Raw genomic sequence first — 16,634 nt, 5'->3', positions numbered from 1 at the left:
GCAGGTGAGTCAGTGAATCAACGATTCTCAGAGCAGGTGAGTCAGTGAATCAACGATTCAGTTAGCGATTTGTTAACCTATCCCGTAAACAATGAACTGAATTGCATGTATCGGGAGTCAACTGTTTTAATAAATGAATACCTATTTCCTTCACAGGAAGAGATTTCATCCAGGAAGGACCTTGATCAACAAGACCCCTCCTCATTGGCTGCCGTCAATGTCCTTCCCCCTCCTAGCCCCGCCCCTCAGGTCCTGGAACACAAAGCTGACGAATCGAAAAGGGAGACTGTGGATGAGGAGTGACCTATGGGAGAAGAACGTCACTAAAGTGTGGATTTTTACATATATAAGGGATTTTTTTTTAAAGAAAAGAAAAATGACTGCTCTGAGTATCTGTCCTCCTAGAGGTCTTCAGGGGTTATGACTGCTCTGAGTGTCTGTTTCTCCTAGAGGTCTTCAGGGGTTATGACTGCTCTGAGTATCTGTCCTCCTAGAGGTCTTCAGGGGTTATGACTGCTCTGAGTATCTGTCCTCCTAGAGGTCTTCAGGGGTTATGACTGCTCTGAGTATCTGTCCTCCTAGAGGTCTTCAGGGGTTATGACTGCTCTGAGTATCTGTCCTCCTAGAGGTCTTCAGGGGTTATGACTGCTCTGAGTATCTGTCCTCCTAGAGGTCTTCAGGGGTTATGACTGCTCTGAGTATCTGTCCTCCTAGAGGTCTTCAGGGGTTATGACTGCTCTGAGTATCTGTCCTCCTAGAGGTCTTCAGGGGTTATGACTGCTCTGAGTATCTGTCCTCCTAGAGGTCTTCAGGGGTTATGACTGCTCTGAGTATCTGTCCTCCTAGAGGTCTTCAGGGGTTATGACTGCTCTGAGTATCTGTCCTCCTAGAGGTCTTCAGGGGTTATGACTGCTCTGAGTATCTGTCCTCCTAGAGGTCTTCAGGGGTTATGACTGCTCTGAGTATCTGTCCTCCTAGAGGTCTTCAGGGGTTATGACTGCTCTGAGTATCTGTCCCCCTAGAGGTCTTCAGGGGTTATGACTGCTCTGAGTATCTGTCCCCCTAGAGGTCTTCAGGGGTTATGACTGCTCTGAGTATCTGTCCCCCTAGAGGTCTTCAGGGGTTATGACTGCTCTGAGTATCTGTCCTCCTAGAGGTCTTCAGGGGTTATGACTGCTCTGAGTATCTGTCCTCCTAGAGGTCTTCAGGGGTTATGACTGCTCTGAGTATCTGTCCTCCTAGAGGTCTTCAGGGGTTATGACTGCTCTGAGTATCTGTCCCCCTAGAGGTCTTCAGGGGTTATGACTGCTCTGAGTATCTGTCCCCCTAGAGGTCTTCAGGGGTTATGACTGCTCTGAGTATCTGTCCTCCTAGAGGTCTTCAGGGGTTATGACTGCTCTGAGTATCTGTCCTCCTAGAGGTCTTCAGGGGTTATGACTGCTCTGGGTATCTGTCCTCCTAGAAGTCTTCAGGGGCTATGACAGTCAGAGTTAATAGTGGAAAGGGTGCTACAGGTCGCTCTGGTGCCTCTAGTGGTAGGGAGGCCACTGTATGTATACAGTAATCATGCTTTATAGTAATGGCAATATTTATCTCTCTCTATATATATATATAGTGCATTCCAAGACTGTCTTAAACGAAGAAAAAAAAAACTCCTTAGAAGGAAGAGGGTTTTACCGGTAAGCGGATCTATCGTCCCTTCTATAAGCTAAAAGCCTTTCTTTTAAAAAATGGATTTGCGATTTTTCTTTTTAAAAGGTATTGACGAGTGGTTGTGTAAAATGGAGCTGGAGCTAAGTGGAGGGAGTAAGGAATGTTTTCAACCTGCAGGTCAGGTGTGTTTGATGATAAGGTGAGTCCGGTGTGTTTGGTTGAAGCAAGCGAGGCTGAGTTTGGTTGATCTTTGTTGTGACGATAGTGTTTTAAGATAATACCAGTATGATAATATCCGCCTTCTCTGCTCGCTTGAATGTCTGACCTGATCTTAGTAACCTTTGTTAGACTTTGGGCTCAATCTATCGATCCGTCAAGTGATCGATCAAGTAGTCTGGTCAGTGTTAAGAGTCCAACCCCTGAGGGACAAACGGAATCTCAGGTAAACCCAAACATGGTGGATGAGGCTGATGAATCGTCCAATATTTCTCTGTAGTAAGCTTGTTCAATGGAATGTTTCATATCATGTAATAATATTGACTGTTTTCTGCCAAAACATGAACACCCAGTGAGCAAAAATGGGTTGAAAGGACGTCTTTTTTTAACTTGTTTTCCTCACTGCATTTACTATGTATTATGTACAGTTGAAGTCTGAAGTTTACATACACCTTTAGCCAAATACATTTAAACTCAGTTCTTCACAATTCCTGACATTTAATCCTAGTAAAAAGTCCCTGTCTTAGGTCAGTTAGGATCACCACTTTATTTTAAGAATGTGAAATGTCAGAATAATAGTAGAGAGAATGATTTATTTCAGCTTTTATATATTTCCTCACATTCCCAGTGGGTCAGAAGTTTACATATACTCAATTAGTATTTGGTAGCATTGCCTTTAAATTGTTTAACTTTGGTCAAATGTTTCGGGTAGCCTTCTACAAGGTTCCCACAATAAGTTGGGTAATTTTTGGCCCATTCCTCCTGACAGAGCTGGTGTAACTGAGTCAGGTTTGTAGGCCTCCTTGCTCGCACACACTTTTTTTAGTTCTGCCCACACATTTTTCTATAGGATTGAGGTCAGGGCTTTGTGATGGCCACTCCAATACCTTGACTTTGTGGTCCTTAAGCCATTTTGCCACAACTTTGGATGTATGCTTGGGGTCATTGTCCATTTGGAAGACCCATTTGCGACCAAGCTTTAACTTCCTGATGGATGTCTTGTGGATATATTGAAGCAACATCTCATCAGTTTCTTTCCACATGATGCCATCTATTTTGTGAAGTGCACCAGTCCCTCCTGCAGCAAAGCACAACATGATACTGCCACCCCCGTGCTTCACGGTTGGGATGGTGTTCTTTGGCATGTAAGCCTCCCATGGTGTTTATACTTGCGTGCTATTGTTTGTACAGATGAACGTGGTACCTTCAGGTGTTTGGAAATTGCTCCCAAGTATGAACCAGACTTGTGGAGGTCTACAATTGTTTTTCTGAGGTCCTGGCTGATTTCATTTGATTTTCCCATGATGTCAAGCAAAGAGGCACTGAGTTTGAAGGTAGGCCTTGAAATACATCCACAGGTACACCTCCAATTGACTCAAATGATGTCAATCAGCCTATCAGTACCTTCTAAAACCATGATGTTTTTCTGGAATTTTCCAAGCTGTTTAAAGCTGTCAACTTAGTGTATGTAAACTTCTGACCCACTGGAATTGGGATACATTGAATTTTAAGTGAAATAATCTCTGTAAACAATTGTTTGAAAAATGACTTGTGTCATGCACAAAGTACATGTCCTAACCGACTTGCCAAAACTATAGTTTGTTAACAAGAAATGTGTGGAGTGGTTGAAAAAAACGAGTTAATGACTCCAACCTAAGTGGATGTAAACTTCCCACTTCAACTGTATGTCTTATTTTTAATCAGTAAGCCAAGGTAGCCCAGGGTTCCCTTCTATATACTTCCGTCTACTCGTCTTTCTTTGTCAATGAATGTCTCTATTAATCAAAGGAACGTTATGTATTAGTAACTAATTATAATTAGTTATGTCCCTTTTTTTCTCTCTGTTCAACATTAACCACTCAAGTCTACTATTCTCTGAAAACCCAGATAAGCTAGTCTGTAGTCTACAGGTTTGATTTCAAAAAAAAAAAAAAAAAGTTCTTGGCCACATAAAATGTGTTTGTTAATCATGACTTGTAATGTCTGCTGTGCTATAAGTACCTCTGCTCATTGTAGTATAAGCTACTCTTTACATATGTGTGTGTATGACTGAAAGCTGCACTTCCTGGTCACTTCCTTTTTTATTTCATGTATTTTCCAAGAAGTGGAACAACTATGGTAATGTGCTTTCAAGTTCATTTTCTGTCAATTCTTTGCTCTTGGTCGAGAGCTTGGGTTTTTGTTTTTGGGGGGGGGGGGGGGTGAAACTAAATGATTATTATGCATATGAAACAATTCTCTGCATGATGTGTTTTCCCTTCTTAAAAATGACATAGACAGTGTTTTAGGAAACACTTTGTTTCCAATATGTATTTAGCAGTTCTCCCCCCTTTAGCCACTGGCCCAAGGCCATTCTCTATTGGTCACCAAGACATTTCTGTTATCACAAGGCCTGAATCCTAACTTTACTGACATATCCCTAACTCTGTGACCTCTCCATAAATCATACATTTTAAGTAAATAGGAAAGATGAGCCTGAAAAGGCAGGTTAAGCTCAGACGACCCTCCCCACACCCCTATACAAGCCCGCTAACATTTGACCTCCTAATGCCAAAGCTATGCCAAGGTACAGACGAGTGGTGAGGTAGACTCATTTTGGAACCAGTAGACATGTACAGGTTACAGTGCATTTGGAAAATATTCAGACCCCTTGACTTTTTTCCACATTTTGTTTCATTACAGCCTTATTCTAAAATATATTTTTTTAAATCCCCTCATTAATCTACACAACACATAATAACAAAGAAAATAGTTGTTGTTTTTTTACACATTTTATTGAATTAAAAAAAAAACTGAAATATCACATTTACATAAGTATTCAGACCCCTTTACTCAGTACTTTGTTGAAGCACCTTTGGCAGTGATTACAGCCTCTAGTCTTCTTGGGTATGACGCTACAAGCTTGGCTCACCTGTATTTGTGGAGTTTCTCCCATTCTTCTCTGCAGATCCTCTCTGCAGCTCTGTGAAGTTGGATGGGGAGTTTGATGCACAGCTATTTTCAGGCCTCTCCAGAGATGTTCGATAGGATTCAAGTCCGGGCTCTGGCTGGGCTACTCAAGGACATTCAGAGACTTGTCCCAAAGCCACCCTTGCATTGTCTTGGCTGTGTGCTTAGGGTCGTTGTCCTGTTGAAAGGTGAACCTTCACCCTAGTCTGAGGTTCTGAGTGCTCTGGAGCAGGTTTTCATCAAGGATCTCTCTGTACTTCGCTTTGTAAATCTTTCGTTTGATCCTGACTAGTCTTCCAGTCCCTGCTGCTGAAAAACATCCCCACAGCATGATGCTGCCACCACCATGCTTCACCATAGGGATAGTGCCAGGTTTTCTCCAGACATGACGCTTGGCATTCAGGCCAAAGAGTTCAATCTTGGTTTCATCAGACCAGAGAATCTAGTTTCTAATGCTCTGAGAGTCCTTAACTCCAAGCGGGCTGTGATGTGCCTTTTTATTGAGGAGTGTCTTCCGTCTGGCCACTCTACCATAAAGGCCAGATTGGTGGAGTGCTGCAGAGATGGTTGTCCTTCTGGAAGGTTCTCCCATCTCCACAGAGGAACTCTGGAGCTCTGTCAGAGTGACCTTCTCCCCGATTGCAGCCAGCTCTAGGAAGAGCCTTGGTGGTTCCAATCTTCTTCCATTTAAGAATGATGGAGGCCACTCTTCTTGGGGACCTTTTAATGCTGCAGAAATGTTTTGTTACCCTTCCTCAAATCTGTGCCTCGAAATAATCCTTTCTTGACGCTCTATGTACAATTCCTTCGACATGATGTCCTGGTTTTTGTCCTGTTTTTTTCTGACCTGCACTGTCAACTGTGGGACCTTATGTAGACAGGTGTGTGCCTTTCCAAATCATGTCCAATCAATTGATTTTACCACAGGTGGACTCCCAAGTTGTAGAAACATCTTAAGGATGATAAATTAAAACAGGATGAACCTGAACTCAATTTTGAGTCTCATAGCACAGGGTCTGAATACTTATGTAAATAAGCTATTTCTGTTTTGTTTGTTTGTAATAAATTAGCAAAAACATGTTTAAACCTGTTTTGTTATCATGGGGTATTGTGTATAGATAGATGATTAAAAAAATATATTTTAGAATGTGGAAAAAGTCAAGGGGTCTGAATACTTTCCGAAATTTATGTCCCCTGACTTATCCCTGTTATAACACATACCACTGCGTAGGTTACCTCATTAACTTGATTTAGTATATTGTATGGGATTTGGGAGTAGCCTCGACCAGGACTCGATACTGGGTCCAGGGACTGTCAACCAAACAGCCGTTATGCTGTTTGTTATGCCGATGACCCCTTGATGAGGTTGTTCGGTGTCGGGTTAAAGTCGCTGCAATATCTACTGTAACTTTAGCCAAGTAGCCTGACCTGCAATTTCTACAGTAACTTTTTCTAAGTCGCTGACTGGCAGTATCTACAGTAACTTTAGCCAAGTAGCCTGACCTCTGGGTTAGGGAGGTTATAAAGTCAGCGGTCGTACACATAACATTAGTTGTTATGACTGTTTTATGACACCTCTTATGTTATTGCTACGACAGCGTTATGTAGACCGGATGATAAGAGGAGTGTAAAGTAGCGTTACCCTGTTGTTTATAGCAGTGCAATAACAACAGATTAGGGTTGCTATGGTAACTTTCCCCCTAAACTCCCCAGGTTTTTCCAGTAATCCTGGTTTGGGAACATTCCTGAAAATTTAGGAGAGCATGAGCTGTAATTCCGAGAATTCTGCAACCAGGCCTTTCTGTAAAACCAGGGAATGTTAGGAAAGTTACTGTTAACCTACTACAGACCCAGTCCGAGGGGGGAAGGGTTGCCGCTACACACATTCTAAGGCTCGCTATAGGACCAGGATTAAATTAAGAATAAGATGATCCTAGATCAAGTTACCCACTGACACCGATATCAAGTCAGTTATGTGTCCCTCCGCCATAATATTTAATGGAAGGTAGTCTGATCCTATACTAAACAAAATTATAAACGCAACTTGTGTGTCCCTCCGCCATAATATTTAATGGAAGGTAGTCTGATCCTTTACTAAACAAAATTATAAACGCAACTTGTGTGTCCCTCCGCCATAATATTTAATGGAAGGTAGTCTGATCCTTTACTAAACAAAATTATAAACGCAACTTGTGTGTCCCTCCGCCATAATATTTAATGGAAGGTAGTCTGATCCTTTACTAAACAAAATTATAAACGCAACTTGCAACAATTTGTAAACGTTTTTACTGAGATAAAGTTTATAGAAGGAAATCTGTCAATAGGCCCTAATCTATGGATTTCACATGACAGCAGGGGCGCAACCACGGGTGGGCCTGGGAGGGCCAGCAAATCAGAATTTCTTTGTTTTTTCCCACAAAAGAGCTTTACAGAAATACTCCTGAGCACCCCCCCCCCCTTCTCAGACGATCCCGCAGGTGAAGAAGCCGGATGTGGAGGTCCTTAGCTGACATGGTTACATGCGGTCTGCGGTTGTGAGGCCGGTTGGACGTACTGCCAAATTCTCTACAACAACGTTGGAGGCAGCTTTATGGTAGAGAAATTAACGTTCAATTCTCTGACAACAGCTCTGGTGGACATTCCTGCAGTCAGCATGCCAATTCCACGCTCCCTCAAACATGAGACATCTGTGGCATTGTGTTGTGACCAAATTTACACATTTTAGATTGGCCTTTTATTGTCCCCAGCACAAGGTGCACCTGTGTAATGATCATGCTGTTTAATCAGTTTCTTGATATGTCACACCTGTCAGATGGATGGATTATCTTGGCAAAGGAGAAATGCTCAATAACAGGGATGTAAACACATTTGTGCAGAAAACTTGAGAGAAATAAGCTTTTTGAGCATCTGGAACATTTCTGGGATATTTAATTTTAGCTCTTCAAACATGGGACCAACACTTCATGTTGCGTTCATATTCTAGTTAAGTATAGATCTGTATTAAGGGGCTCTCCGTATGGACGGCCCCTTAAAGCTCTTCTTTTCTGTCTGCTTATACCTGTCAACAAATAAATAAATAAAAATGAAAACAACATGTAAACAAGCTTTAGTGTTTTGGTTCCATCAGTCTGACCATGTAAAGTCATTAAAAAAAGTACAGTGTGTATGTATGCAGTACAGTGCAATTCCAGTGTAGGTTTACATAGTTCTCGTATATCTATCTGCCAGTAATAACTCATGAAGCTGCATCAAGCCTGTGATTCCTCATTTTCACCACAAGGGGGGGTAACGTGTAGTCATTCATTGTTGGCCATTGTAGGCTGACATTAAAAGTTACCTTGTTATTCTGACATCCCCAGACCTAAGGCAATGAGCAGTATGGCTGGTGGTATTGTCATGCTGGAGGGTCATGTCAGGATGAGCCTGCAGGAAGGGTACCACATGAGGGAGGAGGACGTCTTCCCTGTAACGCACAGCGCTGAGATTGCCTGCAATGACAACAAGCTCAGTCCAATGATGCTGTGACACACTGCCACAGACCATGATGGGCCCTCCACCTCCAAATCGATCGCGCTCCAGAGTACAGGCCTCGGTGTAACTCTCATTCCTTCGACGATAAACACGAATCCGACCATCACCCCTGGTGAGGCAAAACTGCGACTTGTCAGTGATGAGCACTTTTTGCCTGCCAGTCCTGCGACGGTGGGTTTGTGCCCATAGGCGACGTTGTTGCCTGGTGATGTCTGGTGAGGACCTGACTTACAACAGGCCTACAAGTCCTCAGACCAGCCTCTCTCAGCCTATTGAGGAAAGTCCGAATTATCTTTGAAAGACGGGGTTCTGAAAAAGGGATGTTTAATTTTTTTTGGCTGAGTTTAGTCTTGACAACTTTCTTTTGTCATTCTTGTTGGCACCAAACGTTTAAAAAGTGTTGATAGGGGTTAGAATGCGGTCGGACCATAAGATATTTGGCATATATATTACTCTTACTGAATCCTGACATGGGTGAGGATATTGGAAATTGAATCAAAAGCCTATTGGATGATAACTTGTTTTTAACTAGGATAGAGGAATTTACAACTGCATTTTTTGGGGGGAATAACATCGGTACAGCAAATCCCCTTATTGTATAGGACACTTTTAAATGTGCCTTTAGAGGCCATGCAGTTCTGTACTCATCTCTACAACAAAAGCAATTTAGGTCAAAAGAGTCCGTACTAACAAAGGAGTCCATACTAACAAAAGAGTCCATACTAACAAGAGTCCATACTAACAAAAGAGTCCGTACTAACAAGAGTCCATACTAACAAAAGAGTCCGTACTAACAAGAGTCCGTACTAACAAGAGTCCGTACTAACACAAGAGTCCATACTAACAAAAGAGTCCATACTAACACAGGAAATAGAAGGTCTAACAGAACAGATAGATGGTAATAAAAACTTTACCATAAAGACTCAGAGAAAGTTGGAGGAAAAACAGAAAGAAATGGAGGAATTCATTCAAGAAAGATCAAGTGTAAAATATTATTAAAAAATTAAGCAATCTAGATATGGGGGAAAATAACAGCCGTACAGACAGACTCATGTGAAGGCCAAATTGTAGATGGATGCTGGCCTTCTAGGCAGAGTTTCAAAGAAAAAGCCATATCTCAGACTGGCCAATAAAAAGAAGAGATTAAGAAAAAGAACACAGACACTGGACAGAGGACCTCTGTCTAGAAGGCCAGCATGTTAAAAAATTAACAGAAAAATGCATTCAATTATTGTTTATTCTTCAACATAGAAATGCTACCAAAATTTTTTTCCTGAACCATTTTTTTTTTTTACAAAGGACGGAGTCACCCGTTATTCACAAAATTATAGTTTGAAAAGAGGAAGCAAAGTACCCTAAGGAAATGTTTTTGTTTCAGTCTCCTCCATCTCCTCTAACCACAGATAACTGTGTTAAATGAACAGCAGTATAGAAAGACTCATGTGAAAGCCAACCCAATTAAAGCCTTTACGTCCGGGAAATCTCCAGGGCTGGATGGCGGTACAGGAGGTATACTAAACCTTTTTTAACATACTCAGAGGACTGTTATTAAATGTTTTAACCATCATAATGTTCCGATATTATGTTTTTGGTCGATACCGATATCCAATATTTTCCTTGTCCCCCCCCCAACAAAAAAAACAATACCGATAAATGCATTTTAAGCATTCTCGTAAAAGTTCAATAGTTCCAGAATGTATCACATCTGGTCGTGATTGGGAGTCCCATAGGGCGGCGCACAATTGCTCCAGCGTCGCCCGGGTAGGCCGTCATTATAAATAAGATATATGTTAACTGAAATGCCTATTTAAATAAAGGTTACACCCACCACACCACACTGACTAAACAGTTATTTTGTTGGCCTTTACTTATGTCCCCATTACCACTAAAACATCAAAACCTATTTCTTTCACTTTCAGTCGTTTCATTCTCAACCAGAATTTCTATGGAACGCTGTTTGGGTCGTTGCTATGGAACGCTGTTTGGGTCGTTGCTATGGAACTGGTCGTTGCTATGGAACGCCGTTTGGGTCGTTGCTATGGAATGCTGTTTGGGTCGTTGCTATGGAACGCCGTTTGGGTCGTTGCTATGGAACGCCGTTTGGGTCGTTGCTATGGAACGCTGTTTGGGTCGTTGCTATGGAACGCCGTTTGGATCGTTGCTATGGAACGCAGTTTGGGTCGTTGCTATGGAATGCCGTTTGGGTTGTTGCTATGGAACGCCGTTTGGGTCGTTGCTATGGAACGCCGTTTGGATCGTTGCTATGGAACGCCGTTTGGGTCGTTGCTATGGAACGCCGTTTGGATCGTTGCTATGGAACGCTGTTTGGGTCGTTGCTATGGAACGCCGTTTGGGTCGTTGCTATGGAACGCCATTTGGATCGTTGCTAAGGATTGCCGTTTGGGTCGTTGCTATGGAACGCCATTTGGAACGTTGCTATGGAACGCCGTTTGGATCGTTGCTATGGAACGCTGTTTGGGTCGTCGCTATGGAACGCCGTTTGGATCGTTGCTATGGAACGCTGTTTGGGTCGTCGCTATGGAACGCCGTTTGGATCGTTGCTATGGAACGCCGTTTGGGTTGTTGCTATGGAACGCTGTTTGGGTCGTTGCTATGGAACGCCGTTTGGGTCTTTGCGTGTCAAAAGATATACTATTTAATACTATTTGACGTGTCAATTAAGCTTGTTGACCAATCAGGACCTGAATATGACTGCACGTCACATAATAATTTAACACTTTCATAAATGTTTTTTGTAGTTTTTACATTGATTACACTATCACTCGTATTTCATATGTCACAACGATTCATCGATAAGTATGCTATGATGCTGGTAAAGTTGTCTCTCGCACCTACAGTGCTGGTCATTTTTTTTAAAAGCTAGAGCATGGATGCAAACAATGTTCTTCCCCAAAAACATAGAAAAATGACATGTGTTTCAGTAGCTATCGTTAGCTAGCTAACTATAAAGCTAGGTGTCATCATCTAAAATAATTATTCATTATTAATAATAATTTATACAACAGTTCTTATTTGATTAATGCTGGTCGGACCCATCTATGTGAAGCTAGCCACAATAAGGATTAGCCATAATAGTGGACTTTGCGGTTAGCCCTCAAAATAAAAGTATGTCATTGACAGTGATGCAAATGAATACAAATAGTAGAATTATGCCATAATTGAATAGCTAGTTTCCTACCTTCACCACCGGGTGGCGACCCGTTTTGAAGTCCATGACCCAATTGCACAGGGCGGGGTCGAGACCCAGGGTCTCAAGCTTAACGATGAGTCTGGAAGGTACTATGGTGTTGAATGCTGAGCTGTAGTCAATGAACAGCATTCTCACATAGGTATTCCTCTTGTCCAGATGGGATAGGGCAGTGTGCATTGTGATGGCGATTGCATCGTCTGTGGACCTATTGGGGCGGTAAGCAAATTGAAGTGGGTCTAGGGTGACAGGTAGGGTGTAGGTGATATGGTCCTTGACTAGTCTCTCAAAGCACTTCATGATGACAGAAGTGAGTGCTACGGGGCGATTAGTCATTTAGTTCAGGTGTTTACGGACATATTCCCTAAACACCCCAGCCAGCTGGTCTGCGCATGCTCTGAGGATGTCAGGGTTGGGATGCCGTCTGGGTTGGCAGCCTTACGAAGGTTAACACTTTAAAATATTTTACTCACATCGGCCACGGAGGAGAGCCCACAGTCTTTCGTAGCGGGCCGTGTCGGTGGCACTGTATTATCCTCAAAGCAGGCAAAGAAGGTGTTTAGTTTGTCTGGAACCAAGACGTCGATGTCCACAAAGGGGCTGGTTTTCTGTTTGTAATCCGTGATTGTCTGTAGACCCTGCCACATACGTCTCGTGTTTGAGCCGTTGAATTGCAAGTCCACTTTGTCTCTATACTGACGTTTTGCCTTATGGAGGGAATAACTACACTGTTTGTATTTGGCCATATTCCCAGTCACCTAAATGTGGTGGAACGTGCATTCAGTTTAGAGCGAATGCTGCCATCCATCCACGGTTTCTGGTTAGGGAAGGTTTTAATAGTCACAGTGGGTACAACATCTCATACACTTCTTTATAAACGCCGCGTGTAAGTGTATATGTCAGTCCACGTGATCGAAACAATCTTGAAGCGTGGAATCCGATTGGTCAAACCAGCGTTGGATAGACCTAAGGACGTGCGCTTCCCGTTTTAGTTTCTGCCTATAGGAAGGGAGCAACAAGATGGAGTCATGGTCAGATTTGCCAAAAGGAGGGCGGGGGAGGGCCTTGTATGCATTGCGAAAGGGCCCTGTATGGATCGCGGAAGTTAGAGTAGCAATGGTCGAGCGTGTTACTCGCTCGTGTACTGCATTCGATATGCAGTACACGAGTGAATAGAATTTAGGTAGCCTTGTTCTCAAATTAGCTTTGTTAAAATCCCCAGCTACAATAAATGTAGCCTCAGGATATATGCTTTGCAGTTTGCAAAAAGTCCAGTGAAGTTCCTTGAGGGCTGTCTTTGTATCAGCTTATGGGGGATAGACACCGCTGTGACAATAACCGAGGAGAGATAATACGTTCGGCATTTGATTGTGAGGAATTCTAGGTCAGGATGAACAAAAGGTCTTGAGTTCCTGTATGTTGTTACGATTACACCATGAGTCATTAATCATGAAAAATACACCCCGCCCTTCTTCTTACCGGAGAGATGTTTATTCCTGTCGGCGTGATGCACTGAAAATCCCGTGGGCTGTACCGACTCCGACAGCATATCCCAAGCTAGCCATGTTTCCGTGAAACAGAGTATGTTACAATCCCTGACATCTCAATAGAAAGCAACTCTAGCAACTCTAGCCCTGAATTCGTTGACTTTGAACTGGACATTAGCGAGTAATATACTCGGAAGCGGTTGGTGGTGTGCACGCCTCCAAAGCGTCACTATAAGACCGCTCAGGCTCCCTCTCCTCCGGCGGCGTTGTTTTGGGTGGGCTTCTGGAATCAGTTCAAATGCCCTGGGAGATGCAGACAAAGGATCCGCTTTGGAAAAGCTGTATTCCTGGTCGTAGTGCTGGTTGTGCTGGTAAGTTGTCGTCTCTCTGATATCCAATATTTCTTCCCGGCTGGATGTAACAACACTTAAGGTTTTCTGGTCTAACAATGTAAGAAATAATACATTAAAAAAATATACTGCACAGTTTCCTAAGGACTAGAAGCGAAACTGCCATCTCTATCAGCACCATCTTGTTAACTCTGAGGAAAAAATATCTTGGGTATTGAGTAGACTGATACTCCATTTCATTGATCCCCAATCCTTAGGTAAAGCTGTACAGTGCAACATGAATGTCAATACACACAATAGGCTGACTGGGGAGGTGATTTCACTCAGTCACAGTCTCGCGATAAGAGCTACAACGCTAATATTTGCGTAAACGCTTCACAGTTGTGTTCTGTGGGTGTCACCAAGTAGACTGATACCCCATTTCATTGATTCACATTCCAACCTTGTTTAACAGTATCTAGTCTAAATATGGCAAGATTCCACACATTTTAACCTTCTGCATCATGTTCAAAGAGGTACTTTTATTTTGAAGGCAAACCGCAAATTCCACTATTGTGCCTAATCCTTATTGTGGCTAGCTTCACAACACATGACCATGTCCGGTTGACCCTCACTAGCCAGATGAAGCTAGCTGGCTGCTTATAATGTTAGCTTTGGGCAACAGGGTTAAGTAGCTGGTGTTGTGGAAATTTCCTGTATTACCAAATCACAAGAGAGCAAACCACGCACAAGATAGAGTTATCATAAAGTCCATCTTTAATTATGAGCTCCATCACAACCCTGTGACTCTCAGATCAATTCAGTGTCTATGAATGAATTCTCTGAGAGTGCTTACACATTGCAACTGAGATCCTTTATAGCAAAGAAACACATAGCCAGACAGAATTGGCTATAAATTATCGTTCAGCTTTGGTCTCCTAAACTATGTTCTTATCTCGCTCTTGGTACCACTCAGAACCAAAAACACTACCTCTTCCAATGGCATATATCAAATACACCCCCTCCTGGACAAGATCACAGAGAGACAGTGACTGGCACACAGACATTGTGGAGCCATCTATCTGGTTCCCCATTTATCACACCATCCCTCCACATGATTAAGGAATAGTTTACAGACACATTCACAGATAAGACTTACCTTTCCCCTCTCTGGGGCCCAATGTAACTTAGCCCTAGCAGGAAAGGGATAACTGCAAACTGCAAACAGTATTATCCAAAAGAAGACATTCTAATGACAAATATCTCACATAAGCATGCAATAAAATGAATAAAACATCTTATTTATAAATGTTACCTATTTATTTTCATGAACTGAAGTTCAATTTCAGTAGGTGAACAACAAGTGGCAACCTAGCTAATACTTACTCACAAGGATCCTTAAATCATTGCTAAGAATAATGAAAATGACTGCAGTTTCTACTGGTCATTGTTTTCAGGTTAGTTGTATTGTTGCTAGCTAGCTATCAAGCTAAAGCAAGCTAGCTACCCCAGAAGTTGCCGTCGATACTTCACTACCAACGCGGTATTGTAAACACATCGTTCGTGGCCGGTGTTTGCTTGTTTGCAGACATTTTTTTGTACAGCTTTGACAGGGCTACTGATAGTAGTGGTGGCGCTTGGCTTGCAAATTCAGAACACACAACATTCTATAATAGAACTGTGTAATTTGACGTTTCAAATTGAAAGCTTATTTAACACGTCAAATTGTGTTATTGTCAAATAGTGTTATTTGACGTGTATCTTTTTTGACCCAAACGGCATTCCATAGTATGTCGTGAAGCTAATAGCAGTGATGCTATTACTGTGTGTCGTGTCTCTGGCTATCATTAAATGTGAAGACTGTTATTTTATCAAATCAATTCTCTGTAATTATTATTACGTGATTAAACTAATCATGTGCATTTTATTAATTAGGAAGTCGGGGCACCACGGAAAATCTTCAGATTACAAAGTTATAATTGTCTGAATATAACTCTTCAGATATTTTAATATCTGATCAATTAGTCTTCTAATTAATTAATTATTCTTTTCAGTCTCATTTCAAACATCTTAGAATTGTTGGTTATCTGCACGAACCCAGACTAAACCACAAATCATCCATACACCAATTGGCTTAATCATTTATTTACTAACTAAATAATCACAGAAATGCATGAACAAACAAACAAACAGTAGATATTAGTTACTAACAAATGATAGGGAAGATTCCGTAGTGGGCTAAACCAATATGACGGCTTGGTGGGTAAAGGAAAGGGGGTGTGGGCCGATAAAGGAGAGGGAAAGACAAAATGGATTCACACAGTGGGTAATTATATTCATTGAAATACTAATCCTTTGCACATGAACAGCCGCTCATTCAGGAATAATTGCAATAAATATATTTCCGCCCGTATGTCATTGTTGTCTTCTCTGTTGGAATCGTCGGTCCGTCTGCTGGAGAGTCAGTTCATCAGAGACTTTCTGGTTACATCCCCAGAAGTCACAACATCTTTCATGGTTGTAGCTTTATCAGCGGCTCGGGATAGTGTCTGATAGTGTCTGTTGTAATGGATACGTCAGGCGTCCATTGTTTTTTGAATAGATGTTTTGGCGGTTATCGGTAGTTTCACCCTAGGTTTACATCATTTCTAGCTGAAGTCTAGTAATGATATCTAAGATTTGCTCTTATTCTTTAGGGATCGATAGTCTCAGAGTTGAACCATTTCAATGCTCCACTCGGTGTGGTTTTGTAGTCTTAGAAATTCAACCATTTGCAACCTCAGCTCACGCTGGGTTTTGCTTTGTCTGATGTGAATTTCCTCAGGAGAGGGTTTTATTCATAACAATAACAAAAGGGTGGTTCCGTGACACCTGATCATGTCTGTGCTCACGGGGACGTGGCCACTGACTAGTTTACAGGGAATACAATTCTCTTTAAATGAAAGTTTAACATCACATTACGTCAGTTCACAAATAGTTTCATCTTTACTCATTCATTTTATACAATAATTCGATGCAAACCCCATAATTGAGAAATGTACACATTCAGAGATCTAGTCCTTTTATGAGGTCACGACATTAAACACACTCAACATAACTATTCCTTAACGGACCATTCAGACATTGAGAGAGATTGAGAGAGAGAGGGGGAGGGAAGCCACGATCTACACCTTGAAAGGGCCCCGTCATGACATGTGGAACTCTGGTAGGGCAACATCTGAAAAAATAGAGCACTTGGTATTGTGTACCGCTGCATCGACC

The 16,634-nt window shown here is 42.1% G+C and overlaps 1 protein-coding gene across 3 annotated transcripts in view; it reads left to right on the top strand.

Moving 5' to 3' along the window:
- LOC109884030 (homeobox-containing protein 1-like) overlaps positions 1-4,509 on the top strand; it is a 38,234-nt gene extending 33,725 nt beyond the window's left edge. For all 3 annotated transcript variants that reach the window (XM_031789077.1, XM_031789079.1, XM_031789078.1), the window contains one exon: positions 157-4,509. In XM_031789077.1, the coding sequence (XP_031644937.1) occupies positions 157-303 (147 nt within the window). In that variant the 3' untranslated portion in view covers positions 304-4,509. The remainder of the gene's footprint in view (positions 1-156) is intronic.
- The last annotated feature ends 12,125 nt before the right edge of the window (positions 4,510-16,634 follow it).

This window comes from Oncorhynchus kisutch, linkage group LG14 (assembly GCF_002021735.2).
Source record: "Oncorhynchus kisutch isolate 150728-3 linkage group LG14, Okis_V2, whole genome shotgun sequence".
Classification (NCBI taxonomy): domain Eukaryota; kingdom Metazoa; phylum Chordata; class Actinopteri; order Salmoniformes; family Salmonidae; genus Oncorhynchus; species Oncorhynchus kisutch.
Note: the sequence above shows the minus strand (reverse complement) of the source record. Positions and strands in the feature narration are given on the sequence as shown.